The following is a 22694-nucleotide window of genomic DNA, read 5'->3' as shown; positions in this document are numbered from 1 at the left end:
CCAGCGCTTTCCCTACACAGCTGTACGAAGACAGCTATAACTCCCAGCGCTGCAGACCTCCAAGTGTAGCTAAGGCCTAAGCCTTGTAACAGTTGCATTTGCTTTCTATAACCAGGGGTAGAACAGTTGTCTGAGCTGCTCCCTGGAAAGGAAGCACACCATAGGCACCAACTTTCCCCAGTGCCTGTGGGTGCTCATGCCCCCTGCTCTGGCCTCGCCAGGACTCCACCCTTTCCCTGCCCCTGTCCTGCCCCCATTCCAACCCCTTCCCCAAATCCTTGCTGCGACCCTGCCTTTTCCCCTAGCGCGCTGTGTTCCCTCTCCCCCTCCCAGCACGTGCCATGCGAAACAGCTATTTCGTAGCACAGGCTCTGGGAGCTATGGGGCAAAAGCAGGCACGTGGCATGCTCAGGGGAGGCGGCGGAGCGGAGGCAGAGGTGAGCTGGGTGGGGGAGCAGGACAGGAAGCTACCGGTGGGTGCAGAGTCAGCGCCTATGAAGCACATTGCTCCTGTAGCTGCAGGCTTGGTGTTCAAGACCATCGATGTTCCACCCAAAGAGTATGTCTATACTGCAATCAGAGGAAGAATTGCAGCATGTGTATACAGACATACCTGAGCTAGCTTTGATTGAGCTCAATGGGAATGTTTACACAGCAACTAGATATCTGCGCCTGGCCCATGTCAGTCAACTTGGGCTTCCGGAGCTCAGGCTGCAGGGTTATTTGATTGCTGTGTAGATTTCCAGAGTTGGGCTGGAGCCTGATCTATGCATGTCACACTTCTGATTGCAGTGCAGACAGACTTGAGATGGGGTGGCCAACCTGTGGCTCCGGAGCCACATGCGGCTCTTCAGAAGTTAATATGCAGCTCCTTGAATAGGCACTGACTCCAGGGCTGGAGCTACAGGCGCCAATTTTCCAGTGTGCCAGAGGGTGCTCACTGCTCAACCCTGGCTGTGCCACAGGCCCTGCCCCCGCTCCACCCCTTCCCGCCCCCTCCCAAACCTGCCACACCCTCCTTCCTCCCCCTCCCACCCCAGCCTCCTCCATGCCACGAAACAGCTGATCAGGAGCTGCAGGGAGGGAGAAGGAGGCACTAATCAGTAGACGGGAGGCACTGGGAGCGGGTGGGAGAGCTGATGTGGGGCTACTGACGTATTACTATGGCTCTTTGGCAATGTACATTGGTAAATTCTGCCTCCTTAGGCTCAGGCTCAGGCTCAGGCTTAGGCTCAGGCTGGCCACCCTGCCTTAAGGGGTGCTTAGTCAGTGTCTCTAGTTACCATTTCCTAGCAGGAGGTGATCCACTTCCTCTGAGCTCTTGATCCATCTCTGCTGCATTCCATGTCCCAGAGGGGTGTACTGAGGACAGAGTGTCTTCCCAGGTTGGTAATGGCTGCATTGTGTACTGTAGTATTTAAAGCTGAGCTTTGAGACATGGGTCTGAATTACTACAACATGTTCTGCAATCTTGTGTCAATTCAGTTAAGGGACACTGGTTAAGTTTAAAAATGTAATGTATATTCTTACTTTGTTACTAACTCTTGAATACAACAATTGAAACAACTGTAGAAAATTTTGGATTACTTTCTATCATTTTTTTGCAGTTCATCAAGCTTGGAATAGATCGTTTAACTTTTGGAAACATCCTATTAGGACAAGGCCCTGTGAGTTTATACTGCACCTGCCTGGGGCTTTAGGGCACAGTTGCCACTTTCACTGGCTAAATAAACTCCCTGACTTTCACAATAAGCCAAAAATCAAGCTAATCTCATTTCAAAACAAGGTCAAAATAAACTAATCCCTTAGAATCCCAACACTCTATGTGACTAGGTCCCCCGACATGCAGTCTGGAACTGTGGTGGTCCCACTGTGCATCCCTGACTATCTCCCTCCCTTGCCCCTGCTTGCCGAGAGCCAATTAAAAAAAAAAAAAGAAGCCACAACAAGCTACAAGCCAAACAAGCTACAAGCCAAAAACTAGACAAGCAACTCACAAGCCAATTAAGCCAAAAACAAGCCCAATTTCTGTGGTTTTTTCCATGGGTTTGGCATGTGTAACATAACTTATTTGTATCAAGGTATAAAGATGTATCTCAGAGAGAGTATCTTTGTCCAACCAAGGAGGGAATGGAAACGCCTGTCAGTCATTGAGCTGGTCCATTGTCACAGGCATACATGTCTTAGTATCCTCGTAGAGTCTTCCACATGCTATTACCGTGCTTTGCCAACGATAAACCTGTCCTGCAACCTTCATACGTTAATAGATCTTGTGGTCATTGGGCGGTTCGCTCAAGGTCTGCTGTGCTGGCTGGCTGTGCAGAGCTGGGACAGCATACAGGGAGAACACATGTAGACAAACATCTAATCACAGATAACACTGGCAATAATTAGGGGTGTTTCTAACCTGGTGAAGAAGGATGTTATATCTAATGCACTTTGGAATCTTTTCTCCTTATGTCTAATAAAGGTTATTTGTTTTGCTAAGGAAAGTGAAGTAGGTGCTTTGTGATTCAGTGCACAATATTACTTGCTAAATACATCACTGGTGTTCAAGAGATTCAGCACTAATGTGGAAAGGAGCTGTAACATGTAAAATAATCAATAAAGATTGCAACTGTCTAACATGTCTTGTAATATGTTCTAATGGTCCTTTGTGCCATGAAATTGAAGTCAGCTAAATTCATACTGAGGGTAGTTAAGCATTGCAACAGATTACAAAGGAATGTGATAAATTCTCCACTTTAAATCTTTAAATCAGGACTGGTTATGTTTCTTAAAGATATACTCTTGTTCAACTAGTTATTAGGCTAGAAACAGGCAGAAATCAGTTGGTGGATTCTTTGGCCTGTTTTATGCAAATATTTCAGATTAGATGATTGTATTAATCCCATTTGAAGGCCTGTTTTATCTGCCATTCAGTTCAAGGTATTGATTGTGCCTTGCTTGTTCCATAGTGCTCAAAACTAAGATGAGCAAAAACCAGGTTTCACATTCACACTTTTATTTTTGAATTCTACTTTATTGGACCCACTTCGGAAAGACAAAAAAAGAGTAAATTACAAGATAGCCAATAAAGTACTAATGCTCCATGTCCATATTTATATTTTTCCATCTCCTTTGCTGATCATTAAGGAAGCACTAGGGTGGCATTGGCAATACAAGAGATGTGTCACCATGTCTGCATAGTAGCTTCAGAAAGAGCAAGGATGGGCAGCAAGCCTGGCATTCTACAAAGTTATTTTTCAACATTCATAGACTGTTGTAAACTGGGTTCAGTTCTCCTCCAAATATGTAGTGCAAAAAAGTGGAGGTGTGGGGGAGGAGGGGGGAGTTGGGATAGTCTTGCCTAGAAACTTTGGAGGAGAAAGGCAAATAAGGAGAAGCCATCAAATACTGAGTGAGAAGAAACCTGCAATGATTCCACGGAGTGCCTGGAAAAGATTCCTACTTTCATAGATAGGATAGGGGGAGCAGCTCTCTCCCTCCCTGGTGTGAAAATGATCGTATGGAAGAAATACTAAAATTCCACTGAGCACCTGGTAGAAACATTAATAGAGGAGGCTGCTTAGAAAAACAAAAATAAAATCACTCTGTGCTCAGCTTTTCCTGTGCAAACCCAATGCCATCTGTGAAGGTATATGAGTTTAATGAATAGAAAAGGTCAGCCTCCAGGGTCTCCTTACAGAACTATCGATAATTATGCCAGGGTTTTGTGAGGTGGAAGATCTCAGCTAAAGAACCCCAATGACACATTCAGGCAAGGGATGCCAACCTCCATAACGCTGTCTTGTGTTTCCTTTCCCTAGCCAACATAGCTTGAAGTTCCAGCCAGTTGTATCCTTCCTAGATAGCTGTCCCTCCACCTGCTCAGTTTCTGCAAGATGTTCCAGTGTCCAGGGGAAACATCATAGTCCACCACCACAGGCAGACAGAGAGAAGACAAGAAGCTGGAAAATGTCTCTGAAGGGCAAGTGGGAACTGGAGACTTGATAACCCGTTTCAAGTGGCCGTCACAGTTACTGGCTATTGCACACACATGTCATAGTCAACCAGTAATAGAAAGGCCCTGGGCAAGATTTTTTAAAAAGCAATACCAAAAAGCCTGTGTGCTGTGAATAATAAGCACATCTGGAGAACAAGGCAGAAGGAATAGGTACCTCTTATGCAATTTAGCCAATTTACATCAGAAGCTGACAGACACTTTACAGAACAGTAACCATTTACTCCTAAAGCACTTTGAAGAGATGAATTCTGTGTGAGTGTTGAATATTATGATGGTTAGGATGGGACTAGAGCAAGGGTGGGTAAATTATGGACCGGTGGGCCGGATCCAGCCTGCGAGCCATTTTAAGCCGACCCGTGAGTTCCCTCTGGGGAGCGGGGTCTGGCTTTGCCCTGCTCTGGCACTCCAGTCAGGACGCTGAGTCAGGTGCCACACCACATAGCTCAGCCCCGTTCCGGCACTCCAGCCAGGGCACTGGGTCAGGTGCTGCACCCCACAGCTCCCAGAAGCCATGTCATGGCCCCGCTCTGGCTCCTATGTGCTCCAATGGCCCCCTCTGGCGCTCCAATGGGAGCTGCAGGGGCGGTTCCTGCAGATAGGGCAGCGTGCAGAGCCGCCTGGCTCTGCCTCCATGTGGGAGCTGGAGAAGGGACACGCCACTGCTTCTGGGAGCCGCTTGAGGTAAGCGCTGGTCAGATCCTGCACCTCTGAGCCTCTCCCAATGCCCCAACCCCATGCCCTAGCCCTGATCCCCCTCCCACCCTCCAAACCCCTCAGTCCTAGCGCAGCGCACCCTCCTACACCTGAAACTCCTCAGCCCCATCCCAGAACCCGCACTCCCAACCAGAGCCCTCACCTCCTCCCTCACCCCAACACCAAGTTTGTGAGCATTCATGGCCCACCATACAATTTCTATTCCCAGATGTGGCCCTCAGGCCAAAAAGTTTGACCACCCCTGAACTAGAGAGTGATTGAGGGTGTAGATACTAGGGCCCAGGTCTGGAGGACCTTTCCAAGTATCCAATAGGCAGATGGATGAAGGAACAAGTGGCTTGGGGACATGGGCAGCAGGTATCATAGGCTGGGGGAGGCGTGGCCTCACTCACACTCCATCACCAGTCCCCTCCTGCTTCCTACTCTGTGGGTGGCTCTTCCCCTGTGCCATCATGGCCCCAGCTGGAGCTGGTGCTGGTGCTGGGGCTGTGCTGCCCACCCTTCTGGAGCTAGGGAGGCTGGGGCTGCACTGCCTGGCCATCTGAAGCTCTGGGGCCAGGGAGGCTGGGGCTGCACTGCTGGGCCTCCTCGCGATCTGGGGCTGGGCTGGGGCCACGCTGCCCCACCTCCCTGCCACTGGGGGCGGGTCTCTGGGCTCTGGCTGGCATGGACGGGGCAGGGCTTTGGGTAGAAGGGGCGGGACTGGGGGGGCTAGCCTCCCTGAGCCAGCGCTTCACCCGGCACTCATACTTGGGGACCTTTACATGATACAACTGGATTGTGAACGGAAGCCCAGTGTCAAAGGAAGAAAAAGCCCAGATTTTAGATCAGAACTGGATGTGTGCACCAGAGTTAGTTTAATCCCTGATTGTCAGTGACTGTGAGTTCTTGGGCTAGATGATGGCAGAGCTGAGCTGAGGAGTAAGGTTTAAAAACAGCTTCCAAAAGGATTGAGGCATGAGTACCATCTTCAGGTCCTTTTACTTCCAGTGATCTCTCCTGGGGGCATCTTCTGCTTTAGCTATAATGAATATAAATAAGAAATTACCTAAAGGAAAGTATCTTTGAAGAGTTTGATAAAGTTCAGTTTGTTCATTTTTGAGTTATTGATATGGTGGTGGGGTGAATGGGGGATGGGGATGGGAGTTATTCTCATTTATTGAAAAGTTTCCAGATGCCTTTTTAGGACTTACTGCTACCTTTTGCATGGTGTACCAACTTGTAGAGCTTGTCCATGTATCCAAAACAGCTCCTCTAGCACAGGGGCTCTCATCCTTTTCAATGTCATGACCCCATGTCACAACAGAAAAGCGTTCATGACACTTCTCCCATCTACCCTTAGAGAAACAGGGGTTATCATGATGCACCAGTTGAGAACCTTTGCACTAGTGCATGTTATTTAGACAGTAAAACAAATACACATTGAACCATGTTCGATTTTCATGTAACAAGCTGTAGAAGAGTATCTTTGTCTTCCTCTAGTGCACGCCTGCACAACATGCGGCCCGCGGGGGGAGGTGAGTAGGCAAGTGGCGGGTGAGGGAGGGGGCCTGAGGAGGCGAGCGGGCGGGCAGTGGCGGGGGAGAGGTGAGCCGGCGGCTGCCCCAGCTCACCGCCGCTCCACCTCCGCCTCCTCCTCTGAACACTCCACCCCGCTTCCCGCGAAACCGAAGTTCGCGCGGGAAGCCTGGGAAGGCAGAGAAGCGGTGCAGCTGCTTCGCGCTGAGGCCCAGCGAGGCGGAGCCGGAGCCGAGGTGCTCTGGGGCAGGGGTACACAAGGAGGGCCGCCCGTGCTGCAGCAGGTAACCCGGGGGAGGGGCGCGCAGGGGAACTGCTCCCTGTCCTAGCTCACTTCCTCCCTGGACCTGAGCGCGAAGCCGCAGCTTGCTTCTCAGCTCCCCCAGGCTTCCCGCGCGAACCGCTGATTTGCAGGAAGGGGGGGGGGGGGCTGCGAGCTCAGCCTGACCCGGTGCTCCAGACACTGTGCGGCAGCTGCGTGGCCCGGTGCCAGCCGAGTGGCGCGTCTGTAGCGCCGCCAGCCACCTCCAGGCAGCGCGGTAAGGGGGCAGGGAGCCGGGGGGAGAGCTTGATAGGGGGGAGGGGTGGGGGATGAATAGGGGTCAGGGTGGTCAGAGGGCAGGAAACGGGGAGTTGTATGGGGGCAAGGGTCTGGGGGGGCTGTCAGGAAGGAGGGGGGGTTGGATGGGGCAGCAGGGGGTAGTCAGGGGCAGGGGTTCCAGGGGCGGTCAGGGGACAGGGAGAAGGGGTGGTTGGATGGGACGGGAGTCCCAGTGGGGCCATCAGGAATGAGAGGAGGGGTTGGATGGGGTGGCGAGGGGCAGTCAAGAGACAGGGAAGGGGGGTAGATGGGGCAGGTGTCCCGAGGGGGCATCAAGGAACGTGGGGGTTTGGATGGGGCAGGAGTCCCAGGGGGCTGGGGCAGGCCACAGCCCCCTTGTAGAGTGAGGAGGGAACTGGTTGTTAAGATTTTGGCAGCTCATCACTGGCCAGGGAAGGGGGGCTGAAAAGGCGAGCGGGAGGCAGGTGAGCCGGGGGGAGTGGGGGTCTGAGGAGGGAAACAGGCGGGCAGTGGCGGGGGGGCGGGTGAGCTGGCAGCGGGGTAGGGGGGCTGAGGAGGCGAGCTATGAGTCGGTGGCTGACCTGTCCTACTGATCTGGTCTGGCTCCCATCCCCTCTCCAAGAGTTGCAGCTATCTGGAGGTGCCTGCCTTCCACGCCTTCCAGAGTCACGCCTCATTCATTCAACAGGGCAATTGATTACAAAGTGGGGGGAAGATCTTATTCTACTTCTAACAAAAAGACATTTTTCTTTTACCTTAATTATACTACCTTAGGGGCTCGCGATAACATATTACCAAGGTTCAATATGGCGGTTTCGGCAGGGCGGCGCTGGGGAAGGAGGGTTTGTTTCTGCGGGGCGGGCGGCGCTTGGGGGGGATTGTTTTGGGGGGGCTGGGCGGCGCTGAGGGGAATTGTTTTCGCAGGGCAGGTGGTGCTGGGGGGTTGTGTTTCGGGGGGGCTGGGCAGCTCGGGGGGTGTTTCGGTGGTGCTGGGGGGGGTCGGTGGGGCCCGGGGGGTTTCGGCCCTCAGCTGTTTTCTTTGGAGTAATATGGCCCTCGCCGCTTTACGAGTTGTGCAGGCCTGCTCTAGTAGCTGGTTCACATAGGATGCTATGACCATTTGGCAACTATGTCTGGGTTAATTTACGAATTCCATTTTGCTATGTGCAATATCATATGTAATTATAACAGTCACTGTGAATGAGCTCATCTCTTTGCTAGCATGGTCCTGGCATTTAGTGAACAGATTGTGTCTGGAAAGGTGTGATGGGGGCATAGTTATGGCATGGCAGCTGTGCTGCTGTTGCGCTACAGTGTAGACACTTGCTACAGTGATGGAATGGGTTTTTCTGTCACTGTGGTTAATCCACCCACTTGAAAGGTGGTAACTAGGCTGACTGAAGAATTCTTCTGTTGGCCTACTGGTGTCTACACCAGGGCTTAGATCAACTTAACTTTTATGTGTAGACCAGACCACTGAAACCTGTGTGGAGAAGGAAGATGCTGGAATTCCCTCCCTGGTTGAACTGCTATTTTCCTCCAGCTAACTACCTGACAGAGACATATTGGCTGCACAAAGGATCCAGACTACTGCCAGAAAAAGAAGACATGCTGGAGGAATGGGCAGGAGGGGCTTGTCTTCCCATCAGGACCCTGACCAAAACTCCAGAGGACTCAAAGGAGTGGTGAGGACTTGGAAGGAGAGAATTGCATGTTAATGTTTGTTGTTTTGCGTTAGATCTGTAACTCTAGTGCTGTCTAAGAGTAAAGTGTGTGTGTTTATAGAGTTCCTTTGCAAAAACTCTGTGTTCCTTGATTTAATTGTCATGTTGTCCCCAAAGAGCTAAATTATAAACTGTAGTGCCCATGAAGGAAACCAAAGGTTGAGTCCCATACAGTAGACTAGTGACTATCCAGAGTGGAGACTCAGCCAGGGCTGTAACAGAAGGTAAGCTGCTGTCACCAGCTAACTGGGCTCCTTTAGCCCATGTTCCCTCACCATGAGTTGTCACTGGGAATTAAAACCAGCACCTAGGGTGACCAGACAGCAAGTGTGAAAAATCAGGACGGGGGTGGGGGGTAATATGAGCCTATATAAGAAAAAGATCCAAAAATGGGGACTGTCCCTGTAAAATCGGGACATCTGGTCACTCTACCAGCACCAAAAGCATGAGCTTCTCCCATCTGAGCTAAAGGACTAACTTCTCTAGCTGGCAGCTGTCACTGACTCATATTCACAAACATGAACCCCAGCCACAAGAGAAGACAAAAACCCACTTGGCCCTTGTATTCCAGTCACATTATAAATAGAAAAAAATGTGTTTCATTCCAATGTGAGATTGTTTTAAAAGAGGCAGGAGCAGGGCTTTGTATATACCACAGAAATACATATATGCAGTGTTGCAGCTGTGTTGGTCCCAGGATATTAGAGTGACAAGGTGGGTGAGGTAATATCTTTTATTGGACCAACTTCTGTTGGTGAGAGAGGAAAGCTTTTGAGCCACACAGAGCTCTTCAGGTCTGGAAAAGGTAGTTGAAACCACACAACTAAATGCAAGATGGAACAGATTGTTTAGCATAAATAGTTAAAATATGTGCTAAGGGCCCATTAACACCTTCCATTAATCTCTCTCTGGAACACTCCCACACTAATATCAACTTTGTGGACACCACAATCAGCTTCAACAGTGGAACCCTACAGACAACTATAAGAAATCCATTAATCACCACTCCTGCCTTCATAGATCAAGTAACCACCCCAAACACGCCAAGAAATCTGTTATCTTCACCTACACATTCAGATACCACAGAATATGCCCAGAGGAGAAAGACTGGGATATACATCTTAACACATTCAAAACTGACTTCATCAAAAAAGGACACTCCACCAGAGAAATAGATTGCATCATGCTCCACCCAAATACCTCAAGAAAACCTGCATCAATACAGAAATAAAATCCCCTCCAACCGCACATGCCTTGTTGTCACCTACTACCCTACACTGAAACCCATATGGAATATCATCAAAAAAATACAACTCATACTTGATGGGGTCCCCATCTTGAAAGAAACTTTTCCTAAACCTCCACTTCTGGCCTTCAATCAAGGCCCAACCTCTCCAAGTGCATCATCGGAAGCAAGCTCCCCACAGACCAAGAGACACCAACTGAAAATGGCACCAGCCCCTGCCAGAATAATAGATGCAAAACTTGTAGACATAAATCCACTGCTACAATGATAAACAGCCCTCACAACACACCTTTCAAGATCCATGGATCATACTCATGCCTATCACAACAGGTGGTGTACCTCATCCAGTGTACTAAATGCCCCAATAAAAACTATGGGATGAAACCAGACAATCACTAAGCTCTTGAATGAGTCACACAGGAAAATGAAAAAAGACAAAAATGTCACATCACGTGTGGGTGAACACTTTTCACAAAGCAATCACCATATCTGACCTATCAGTCTTCATCCGCAAAAGAAACCTGCACCACATTTTCAAAAGATGAGCCTGGGACTGGGAACTTAAATTCATAATTCTGCTAGACACTGAGGGCATGGCTACACTTGCTGATGTAGAGCAGTGTGAATTAAACTAGCCTTCGAATACTGCAGCAGGGGAAACGCTGCCATGTGTTTACACTGTCAGTCGCAAGTGCACTGGTGTGGTCACATTAGCAGCTCTTGCAACACCACAAAGAGCAGTGCATTGGGTAGCTATCCCAGTGTGCAAGTGGCTGCAACGTGCTTTTCAAATGGGGGAGTTGAGTGTGACAGGGAGTGTGTTGTGTGTAGGTGTTTTGGAGGGCTGAGAGTGTGTCAGCATGCTGTCTTATAAATTCAGATAGCAGCAGACCCCCTCCCCCCGCCTCTCTCTCACACACACTCACAGCAAGCAGCATTCCACAGTAATGGTTGCTTTGTCCCAGAGCAGATAAGCATGTTGGCTGTCAGAAATGGAGCTTTGAAAGGGGATATCCAAGCCAATTTCAAAACAATGAGAAGAGTGGCCACTTGACTTCAAGGGATTATGGGACATTTCCAGAGGTGAATCACAGCGCAGTAATGCAACACCTTGTCCACACTGATGCCTGGGCATTTCAGCCAGGGCGCAGCAGGTTTTATGCTACTTGTGGAGGTGGATTACCAGGACCGCTCCAGCTGCAGAGTTCAGGCGCTCTATGTGCCTTGTCAGTGTGGACACATCAGGAGTTAGGGCACCTGGGGCTGTTTTAATACGCTCTAACTTGCAAGTTTAGCCAACTCCTAAAAATCATGGACTGAACAGACCCTGGATTTATGGCTCATAACAACAATCTACTACCCACAAACCCGCTCTTTTTGTCCTATGACTGCATAGGTTTTAATAGGCCACTTTACCTTGAATAGTCCCTTAGAATATGTGCTAACTACTAATGCTAAACAATCTGTTCCATCTTGCATTTAGAGGCTTGGAGTACATTTCCCAGACCTGAAGAGGAGCTCTGTATGGCTCGAAAACTTGTCTCTCTCACCAACAGAAGTCGGTTCAGTAAAACATATTACCGCACCCACTCTGTCTCATAGAAATAAATAAGCATTTCAAGACTGATTTCTCTGACAGTTTACCTTACAAGTTGGAGTCAAACGCTGCATTTGTAAAGACACCAGGTGCTCCCAGGTTACTAGACAACAACAGAAATACATTGGTATAAACCTAGAGTGATAGGAAATGAGAGAACCCCTACCATCGGTCAAAAAAGCCCTTTTCTCTCTTAAGGAACTGGTTCTTCCACCCTAGGCAAAATAAGAATTGGGGCACAGATTTGGCAGCTTCTGAAGACTTACACATTTTCCTGAATGAGTCACTGCATCTGTGTCTGGAAGGATGCATTATCAGAGCCTCTTTATCCCCTGAATGTGGGGCTGAAACCACTCATGACTGCCCGTAAATTTTGTACCTGTGTTCATATGGATCCATGTTACAAGTAAACAGCAATGAACGTAATGATGCCATCTTGTGGGACATTCTCCAGTCTGTTTACAAAAACCTTTACTGCCCTTCCAGGCCTGAGCCTGCACTGCATGGAAAGCCAGGGTCTAAGAAAACAACACTCTACAAGGGTCATCCTCAGGGACTCCATGTCAGGTTGTTTTTGGCTTCATGGTGGAACACACTTTAAATTCTCACAATGTGGATTATAACAGAGATCCCTGTTAGACCTGCAATTTTTAAAGGACCCAATGAAAGAAATGGCTCTCTGTGTTATTATTTAAAATACTGGAATTTAGTAATAACAAATAATGGTACACGTAACAGGCAAGGCAATCCCATTGACCAGGACAGGACTCCTATAGAGCCCTAGCTCATTCTATTGGCATCTACTGACCAGTTGTTTACAATGTGTATGCAGTTCCATTAGAAACACATGCTTAATAGTGCACCCTGCCTTTCTTTGGAACACTGGCAAATCATTGTTAAAAATGCACCTATCATGCCTCGGTGTATGCACAAAGTGTGACTTCCAAAGGTTCATCATTTGGTCTAATCAAAACTAGTTTTCACTGTAAATCCCAAAGCCCATGTTGAGAAGATGTGTATGTCCCCGCCAGAATTCAGCTTTCTAGCCCAAGCTGGTTCAGCACTAGAGTTATTAATGCAAGGACTATATGACTTTTATGATGGGGGAAAGTGCCCTATACACCTCGTGCTTGATACTATAAACCATTCCTGTTCAGACTTTCAAAAAAATTCACTTTTGGGGTCGGGCACGAATGTTTCACCCCAAAAGGCTAAAATTTCTGTAAGAGCTTGGTGAGGAAAAACAGGGGACTGGCAAGTTCCATGGCAGCTGCATTGCTCGTGAAAGACATGGTGGAAGTTACCGTGATCAGCTCACAGAGCACATTGCTCTTACCTGGTGGGATTCAGCAGCATTTTTTCTTCCTCTGATGATGGAGTTGAAACATCCATGGGATGGTGCAGAAACAACAACGACAAAACAGATCTCATCAGTGAAGGGTATGGTAAGCATGTAGGATAAAGCAGTCTCTGACAGACTAGTTTCTCACCTTGGCTTCCGAGAGCAAATTCTGAAATGGTTAGTGGAGGTACACTGTGCTCAGGTACATATACCCCCCATGTGATGTTCTGTACCTCAAGGGAACATCCTGCACCCCCATGTTCATCTTTATAATATGATTGTGTGGTATCCAAGGCAAAGTTTGTCATGTTGGGTGTCTTCGGAAGGCTCATGATGCAATGAGCATTGTTGTTACAGTAATATTATAGTAATGATATAGGTTGTAATTTCATGTATATAGTTATGAGGCTGAAAAGGTAACCTTATGGCTTAAAACAAATCCAGGCAAAACTCTCCAGGAACAGAGGGGCAGTTCACACCTCATCAGGGCATGTATGGGACAAACCCAGCCCAGCCTCACAGGAACAAAGAACACTGGCCTACGCAGCAACAACGGATCTGTTGGACTCTCCAGTGAGTCACGCCCTTCCCTTGGTCAGTTTGGGACTATGATGAGGTAATGCTCACCTGACCCTGAAGTGGCGAGGAGGGCAAAGCTAAGGGGTAAGAAAGAACATGATAAAAGGGATAGATGTTTGCCATATTGGCTCTGTCTTCCTTGATCATCTACAGATACCACCACCAAGTGACTGAAGCGCTGATCAAAGGGGAGAGCCTGGCTGAAGGGCAACCAGCCAGCCTGTGGTGAGAAGCATCTATGTTTATAAGGGCACTGAAAGTGTTAAGATCAGCTTAAAATGCATTTGTCTTTTATTTAATTTGGCCAAATCTGACTTGTTGTGCTTTGACTTATAATCACTTAAAATCTATGTTTTGTAGTTAGTAAATTTACTTGTTTAGTCTACCTCAAGTAGTGTGTTTGGTTTGAAGCATGTCAGAGACTCCCCTTGGGATAACAAGCCTGGTACATATCAATTTCTTTGTTAAATTGACAAACCCATATAAGCTTGCAGCATCCAGCAGACATAACTGGACAATACAAGACAGAGTTTCCTAGGGTTGTGTCTGGGACCAGAGATATTGGCTAGTGTCATTCAGCTGCACAATCAAAGCAGCGGTTGGCCAAAAGTGCTCACTCACATAGCTGGGAGCAGCTTACATGCAAGAGGCTGTTCAGGAAGAACCCAGGAGTGGTGGTTCCCACAGCAGAGCAGAATAAGGCTGGCTCCCAGAGTCGAGGATTGGAGTGACCTAGCAGATCACCGGTCGAGATAACTCCAGGGGAATGTCACACCCCACATGGGTAGACTCCATGCTTGGGCAGAGGGAAGAGAACTGGAACCACCTTAAAGATGCCATCTGAGTCAAGGGGCATGGATGCAAGGCCTCTGGAACATGTGCAATTATTATTAGGAGGGCCCAGCAGAGCAAGGTGCAGCTGACAGGGCTCCTATCTCTCTGTTGGGGCTTTGTTTACCTCCTGAGGAAAATGGACAGCATTGGTTACCCTCAGAAAGGATTCTGTGTAGATCCTGGACTTGTTCTCTGGGAGTCTCTTTCAACAACAGCATGCCAGTCTTCTGTATTTCAGGCCTTTGGACCTCTCTGAAAATAGTGGCAGCAGCCACACTTGTTCTGTTGACTTCAGTGAGGGTTGGCTCAGCCCCTTCATCTCACCGAGCCTCATCAGAGACAAAGATGCTGCTGCCCTCAGCCATGTGAGGCAGAATAGAATTCAGCTCCTCCCGCAGCTTTGGTAGGTCTGCAAGGCTGAGGAGAGGGTGTACTTTTGTCCATAAACAGGCACACAGGGATGAACCACGTGGACTAATAAGGGCCATCTTGAATCACTTTTCTGACCTTATCTGCACTTCTTCAAGGGATAAATCACCTGTTTCCAGGCAAATGCCCTCAGCAATAATGACCAAAGGCACAAACAAAGCCATGCATTTCTTACCTTTGTCACTGAGACGCTTGATTAGCAGAGCTATGAACATTCCTGTCAGCAACAGGGCCACAAGGGCCACAGCTCCACCACCCATATAAAGCAGGACTTGCTTGAAATAGGGAGCAGCCTCTCCTGAAATAAATTCCCAGGCTAACATGTTAGGATTCAGATAACTGGGGGTAAAATTTTCAAAAGCACCTAAGGGTCTTAAAGCCAGATTTTCAAAGGTATTTAGTTGCTAGAGAGACAAATAGGCCCTAGTGGGATTGACAAAAGCACCTAAGCAGGTGAGGTGCTGAACTCTGGCAGTTGGATGCCTCTGACATTCCCACTAGGCCTCTGTCTGCATCTTTAGGTGCCTCAATACTTTTAAAAATCTGGCCCTAAGTGACTTAGACAGCTAGGTCCCTTTTCAAAAGTGATATAGGCACTTAATGGGACTTAGCTGTCTAAGTCACTTAGACTTTGCAATTCTGAAAGAAGCAACACATAAATACCTTTAAAAAAACTGAGCTTTAGGCTCCTGAAGCCCATTGAAAGTTAGGCCTGGTCCACACTACGCTGTTAAACCAATTTTAACAGCGTTAAATCAATTTAATGCTGCACCCGTCCACACTACACTGCTCTTTATATCGATTTAAAGGGCTCTTTAAATCGATTTCTGTACTCCTACAAAACTAGAGGAGTAATGCTAAAATTGATATTACTATATCGATTTAGGGTTAGTGTGGACGCAAATGGACATTATTGGCCTCATTCTTTTACAGTAGCTACCCACAGTGCACCGCTCCAGAAATCGACGCTAGCCTCGGACCATGGCCGCACACCACCGAATTAATGTGCCTAGTGTGGACGCGCACAATCGACTTTATAATATCTGTTTTATAAAATCGGTTTAAGCTAATTCGAATTTACCCTGTAGTGTAGACATACCCTTACTGGGACTCCTGTTTCTAAATCAGATCAAATTAAGTGTTGATAAATGCAAAGTAATACATGCTGGAGGCAGGAGTGCTAGAACCTTGTTAGAAGTGGGGGGCACGTGAGGCCCTGCCTCCTCCATGGCCTCACACCTGCCCTCCTCTTCCCCCAAGGCCCTGCCTCCCCTGTGGTGGAGGGTCCAGTACTCTCCACAGTGGCCGGGCTTCTTGGATGGCTCTTACCACTAGGGTGACCAGATGTCCCAATTGTCTAGAGACAGTCCTGATATTTGGGGCTTTTTCTTGTATTGGCACCTATTACCCCCCATCCCCATCCTGATTTTTCACACTTTCTGTCTGGTCACCCTACTTATCACGGCCCAGCTCTGGCTTCTGTCCTGGCCAGAGGACAGGGCCTTGGGGGGGAAAAAGGAGCAGCAGGGGGCAGGGCCACGGAGGGTGACCGGGACTGTTGGGATATAGATATGCAGGACTGCCTGTAAAGGCTATACTTTAAGAACTTAGCTAGTTATAGAGGTATAAAACAAAGAATCAAAATCACAGTCCACCTGTCTATGGGCCTTCTCTCAGTAGGATACTCTGAGGCCTGGTTCTTAGGCTAAGGCCTTTGGCTAAGCAGCAGAGGCAACCATAAGCTGCGAAGCATATGGTCACATCCTCACATTCCAAACTAGTCACATAAAATAAGGTGCTATTGGGCTGTTAGGAATACAATCCTGTCCTGATAATGCCTATCACCACCAGATATAGATGGTTAAAGAAAACTTAGTTTGACAGCATCCTGTCTGGCAAGAAATCACTTCTCAATAGTTGTGGTTATGAAACCCTCATTTCTTTATATTTTATCTTTATGGCCCTCACTTTTCTATTGTTAATCTGTCTGGTTCTCTAATTGTTTCTGTCTGCTGTATAATTAATTTTGCTGGATGTAAGTTAATTAGAGTAGTAGGATATAATTGGTCAGAGAATTATGTTACAATATGTTAGGATTGGTTAGCTAGATTTCAATAAAATGATTGGTTAAGGTATAGCTGAGAATATTGCTATATAAATTAGGGGCAAACAGGAAGTAAGTTGAGAGGGCAGTGGTGCTATAAGGAGGGCTTTGGGATGTACGGCCACTAAGGGTACGTCTACGCTACAGAATTATTCCGATTTTACATAAACCGGTTTTGTAAAACAGATTATATAAAATCGAGTGCACGCGGCCACACAAAGCACAATAATTCAGTGGTGTGCGTCCATGTACCGAGGCTACCATCAATTTCTGGAGCGTTGCACTGTGGGTAGCTATCCTGTAGCTGTCCCATAATTCCCGCAGTCGCCCCCGCGCATTGGAATTCTGGGTTGAGATCCCAATGCATGACGGTGCAAAAACCATGTCGCGGGTGATTCTGGGTAAATGTCGTCACTCATTCCTTCCTCCGTGAAAGCAATGGCAGACAATCATTTCGCGCCTTTTTTCCCTGGATTGCACTGGCAGACGCCATAGCACAGCAACCATGGAGCCTGTTTTGCCTTTTGTCACTGTCACCATATGTGTACTGGATGCCGCTGACGGAGGCGGTACTGCAGCACTACACAGCAGCATTCATTTGCCTTTGCAAGGTAGCAGAGATGGTTACCAGTTGTTCTGTACCGTCTGCTGTGCCATTGTAAATTGGCAATGAGATGATGGTTATCAGTCATTCTGTACCGTCTGCTGCTGTCATGGGTGTTCCTGGCTGACCTTCGCTGAGGTTGGCCGGGGGCGCAAAGACAAAAATGGGAATGACCCCCCCCCGGGTCATTCCCTCCTTTATGTTGTATCTAAAAATAGAGTCAGTCCTGCCTAGACTATGGGGCAAGTGTACTAGAGAACAGTGTACCAGAGAACCAGAGAGCACAGCCGCTCCATGTCAGATCCCACAGAAATGATGAGCTGCATGCCATTCTAGGGGGTGCCCCTGCAACAACCCCACCCGTTGCTTCCCTCCTCCCCCAACCCTTCTGGGCTACCATTGCAGGATCCCCACATTTGTGTGATGAAGTAATAAAGAATGCAGGAATAAGAAACACTGACTTTTTAGTGAGATAAAATGAGGGGGAGGCAGCCTCCAGCTGCTATGATAGTCCACCAGGACATTAAATGGTGGGGAGGAGAGGAGCCCAGCATCCCGCTGCTATGATAGTCCAGGCAGTACAGAATCTTTTCTTTAGACATGAAAGGAGGGGGGCTGATGGAGTTCAGCCCCCAGTTGCTATGATGAGGACGGTTACCAGCCATTCTGTAACATCTGTCGGGAATAACCGGGAGTCTTTCCTATTTTTACCCAGGTGCCCCCGGCTGACCTCACCTGAGGCCAGCCAGGAGCACTCACGGGCTGATGACGAGGATGGCTACCAGTCCTACTGCACTCAACCATCTACCACCAGGGAAGGGAGGGAAAGGGTGCTGTTGTTCAGTGCCCCAGCACTGCCTCTACCAGCAGCATGCAGTAGACATACAGTGACATTGAAAAAAGTCAAGAAACTATTTTTTTCCCTTTTCTTTCATGGGGGGGAGGGGGAGTAAATTGACGAGATATACCCTGAACCGCCCCGGACAATGTGTTTGGTCCTACAGGCATTGGGAGCTCAGCCAAGAATGCAAATACTTTTCGGAGACTGCAGGGACTGTGGGATAGCGGGAGTCCTCAGTCCCCCCTCCCTTCCTCCATGAGTGTCCATTTGATTCTTTGGCTTTCCGTTACGCTTGTCACACAGCACTGTGCTGTGGACTCTGTATCATAGCCTGGAGATTTTTTTCAAATGCTTTGGTATTTCATCTTCTGTAACGGAGCTCTGATAGAACAGATTTGTCTCCCCATACAGCGATCAGATCCAGTATCTCCCATACGGTCCATGCTGGAGCTCTTTTTGGATTTGGGACTGCATCGCCACCCATGCTGATCAGAGCTCCACGCTGGGCAAACAGGAAATGCAAGTCAAAAGTTCGCGGGGGTTTTCCTGTCTACCTGGCCTGTGCATCCGAGTTCAGATTGCTTTCCAGAGTGGTCACAGTGGTGCACTGTGGGATACCGCCCGGAGGCCAATACCGTCGATTTGCGGCCACACTAACCCTAATCCGACATGGTAATACCGATTTCAGCGCTACTCCTCTCATCGGGGAGGAGTACAGAAACCGATTTAAAGAGCCCTTTATATCGATATAAAGGGCCTCGTTGTGTGGACGGGTGCAGCATTAAATCGATTTAATGCTGCTAAAATCGGTATAAACACGTAGTGTAGACCAGGCCTGGGAAGCATTCATGGACAGAGGACTGTTCTCTCGGGATGGACTTCACCTGATTAAGGAGGGAAGTAGACTTCTAGGATGGAGGCTGATTAAGAGAGCTTTAAACTAGGAATTTTGGGGAGATGGTTGAGAGATGTCCAGGTAATCTCCATGCTGGAATTCAACATTGAAAGGGAAGAAAGCAAACAAGAGAAGATGCAGCCGTGGGCAGGAGACTGGACATAAGGAGGAAGAGTAGTATAGATACCAGTCTAATTGGTGATACTGGTGGTAGAATGTCTGTGCCTAACCGGGTAAAGAATGTCAGTGAAATCAAACGGCAAAAATTAAGATGTTTGTACACTAATGCGAGGATCCTAGGTAACAAAATGGAGGAACTAGAGCTACTGGTGCAAGAAGTGAAACCGGATATTATAGGGATAACAGAAACATGGTGGAATAGTAGTCATGATTGGAGTACAGGTATTGAAGGCTATGTGCTGTTTAGGAAAGACAGAAATAAAGGCAAAGGTAGTGGAGTAGGATTGTATATCAATGATGAGGTTAATTGTAAAGAAATAAGAAGTGATGGAACGGATAAGACAGAGTCTGTCTGGGCAAAAATCACACTAGGAAAGAAAGCTACTAGAGCCTCCCCTGAGATAATGCTTGGGGTGTGCTAGAGACCGCCGGGATCTGATTTGGATATGGATAGAGACCTCACTAATGTTTTTAATGAAGTAAACACTAATGGGAATTGTATGATCATGGGAGACTTTAACTTCCCAGATATAGACTGGAGGACAAGTGCTAGTAATAATAATAGGGCTCAGATTTTTTCTTGATGTGATAGCTGATGGATTTTGTCACCAAGTAGCTGAAGAACCAACAAGAGGGGATGCCATTTTAGATTTGGTTTTGGTGAGTAGTGAGGACCTCATAGAAGAAATGGTTGTAGGGGACAACCTTGGTTCGAGTGATCATGAGCTAATTCAGTTCAAACTAGATGGAAGGATAAACAAAAATAGATCTGGGACTAGGGTTTTTGATTTCAAAAGGGCTAACTTTAAAGAATTAAGGAAATTAGTTAGGGAAGTGGATTGGACTGAAGAACTTGTGGATCTAAAGGCGGAGGAGGACTGGAATTACTTCAAGTCAAAGTTGCAGAAACTATCAGAAGCCTGCATCCCAAGACAGGGGAAAAATATCATAGGCAGGAGTTGTAGACCAAGCTGGATGAGCAAGCATCTCAGAGACGTGATTAAGAAAAAGCAGAAAGCCTACAAGGAATGGAAGATGGGAGGGGTTAGCAAGGAAAGCTACCTTATTGAGGTCAGAAGATGTAGGGATAAAGTGAGAAAGGCTGAAAGTCATGTAGAGTTTTCCCTTGCAAAGGGAATTAAAACCAATAGTAAAAGGTTCTATAGCCATATAAATAAGAAGAAAACAAAGAAAGAAGAAGTGGGACCGCTAAACACTGAGGATGGAGTGGAGGTTAAGGATAATTAAGGCATGGCCCGATATCTAAACAAATACTTTGCCTCAGTCTTTAATGAGGCTAATGAGGAGCTTAGGGATAATGGTAGGATGACAAATTGGAATGGGGCTATGAAGGTAGATATTACCACATCCGAGGTAGAAGCCAAACTCGAACAGCTTAATGGGATGAAATCAGAGGGCTCAGATAATCTTCATCCAAGAATATTAAAGGAATTGGCGCATGAAATTACAAGCCCATTAGCAAGAATTTTTAATGAATCAGTAAACTCGGGTTGTACCATATGACTGGAGAATTGCTAACATAGTTCCTATTTTTAAGAAAGGGGAAAAAAGTGATCCGAGTAACTATAGGCCTGTTAATTTGACATCTGTAGTATGTAAGGTCTTGGGAAAATTTTTGAAGGAGAAAGTAGTTAAGGACATTGAGTCAGTGGTAATTGGGACAAAATACAACGTGGTTTTACAAAAGGTAGATCATGCCAAACCAACCTGATCTTGTTCTTTGAGAAGGTAACAGATTTTTTAAACAAAGGAAACGCAGTGGATCTAATTTATCTCGATTTCAGTAAGACATTTGATACGGTTCCACATGGGGAATTATTAGTTAAATTGGAAAAGATGGGGATCAATATGAAAATTGAAAGGTAGATAAGGAACTGGTTAAAGGGGAGACTACAACGTGTCGTACTGAAAGGTGAATTGTCAGGCTGGAAGGAGGATACTAGTGGGGTTCCTCAGGGATCAGTTTTGGGACTAGTCTTATTTAATCTTTTTATTACTGACCTTGACACAAAAAGTGGGAATGTGCTAATAAAGTTTGCGGATGACACAAAGCTAGGAGGTATTGCTAACACAGAGAAGAACCGGGACATCATACAGGAAGATCTGGATGACCTTGTAAACTGGAGTAATAGTAATAGGATGAAATTTAATAGTGAAAAGTGCAAGGTCATGCATTTAGGGAGTAATAAGAATTTTAGTTATAAATTGAGGAAGCATCAGTTGGAAGTAACAGAGGAGGAGAAGGACGTCGGAGTATTGGTTGATCACAGGATGACTATGAGCTGCCAATGTGATGTGGCTGTTAAAAAAGCTAATGCGGTCTTGGGATGCATCAGGCAGGGCATTTCCAGTAGAGATAGGGAGGTGTTAATACCGTTCTACAAGGCACTGGTGAGACCTCATCTGGAATACTGTGTGCAGTTCTGGACTCCCATGTTTAAGAAGGATGAATTCAAACTGAAACAGGTACAGAGAAGGGCTACTAGGATGATCTGAGGAATAGAAATCCTGTCTTATGAAAGGAGACTCAAAGAGCTTGGCTTGTTTACCCTAACCAAAAGAAGGTTGAGGGGGGATATGATTGCTCTTTATAAATATATCAGAGGGATAAATATTAGGGAGAGAGAGGAATTATTTAAGCTTAGTACCAGTGTGGACACAAGAACAAATGGATATAAACTGGACACTAGGAAGTTTAGACTTGAAATTAGACGAAGGTTTCTAACCATTAGAGGAGTGAACAGCCTTCCAAAGGGAGTAGTGGGGGCAAGAGACATATCTGGCTTTAAGACTAAGCTTGATAAGTTTATGGAGGGGATGGTATGATGGGATAGCCTAATTTTGGCAATTGATCTTTGATTATCAGCAGGTAAGTATGCTCAATGGTCTGTGATGAGATGTTAGATGGGGTGGGATCTGAGTTACTACAGAGAATTCTTTCCTGGGTGCTGGCTGGTGAGTCTTGCCCACATGCTGAGGGTTTAACTGATCGCCATATTTGGGGTCGGGAAGGAATTTTACTCCAGGGCAGAGTGGCAGAGGCCCTGGAGGTTTCTCGCCTTCCTCTGCAGCATGGGGCACGGGTCACTTGCTGGAGGATTTTCTGCAGCTTGAGGTCTTCAAACCACAATTTGAGGATTTCAATAACTCAGACATAGGTTAGGGGTTTGTTATTGAAGTGGATGGGTGAGATTCTGTGGCCTGCATTGTGCAGGAGGTCAGACTAGATGATCATAATGGTCCCTTCTGACCTTAAAGTCTATGAGTCTATTTGAAAATAAGGAAAAAGGAATTTGGATTTAAGCTTGCTGGAAGTTCACCCCAGTAAACATTGAATTGTTTGCACCATCAGACATTGGGTATTGTTGCTCTCTTTTCAGGTGAGAAGGACCAGGGAAGTGGAAGGGTGAAGGAATAAGCCCTCTAGCAAGGACTAGTGGTGAGGGGGGGCTAAGGCCCACCTCAGTCCCCGACTGGGAAGAGGCTATTGCTGTGGGC

General features: G+C 47.2%; 1 protein-coding gene and 1 long non-coding RNA gene across 19 annotated transcripts in view; one reads left to right on the top strand and one right to left on the bottom strand.

Moving 5' to 3' along the window:
• The window catches only part of LOC127055800 (P-selectin-like), a 77212-nt gene that overhangs the window by 3017 nt on the left and 51501 nt on the right, over positions 1–22694 (bottom strand). For 13 of the 17 annotated variants that reach the window (XM_050963168.1, XM_050963178.1, XM_050963169.1 and 10 more), the window contains 4 exons: positions 14727–14849; positions 12704–12734; positions 11415–11470; positions 5559–5741 (listed from right to left, as the gene is read on the bottom strand). In XM_050963168.1, coding sequence (XP_050819125.1) covers positions 11416–11470; positions 12704–12734; positions 14727–14849 — 209 coding nt within the window. In that variant the 3' untranslated portion in view covers positions 5559–5741; position 11415. Of the gene's footprint in view, positions 1–1949; positions 2326–5558; positions 5742–11414; positions 11471–12703; positions 12735–14726; positions 14850–22694 lie in introns of those variants that run through there. The other 4 variants (XM_050963172.1, XM_050963170.1, XM_050963171.1 and 1 more) reach the window with 3 other exon arrangements.
• Positions 6581–13701, top strand: LOC127055918 (uncharacterized). 2 transcript variants are annotated; one of them, XR_007775659.1, is made up of 3 exons: positions 6581–6777; positions 8268–8485; positions 13154–13701. It is a non-coding gene; the product is annotated as an uncharacterized LOC127055918 (long non-coding RNA). The 2 variants fall into 2 exon arrangements; XR_007775658.1 differs by lacking the exon at positions 13154–13701 and having other exon boundaries at positions 8268–8586.

This window comes from Gopherus flavomarginatus, chromosome 7 (genome assembly GCF_025201925.1).
Source record: "Gopherus flavomarginatus isolate rGopFla2 chromosome 7, rGopFla2.mat.asm, whole genome shotgun sequence".
NCBI lineage: Eukaryota > Metazoa > Chordata > Testudines > Testudinidae > Gopherus > Gopherus flavomarginatus.
The sequence above is the reverse complement of the archived record's forward strand: the minus strand, read 5'-3'. Positions and strand labels throughout refer to the sequence as shown.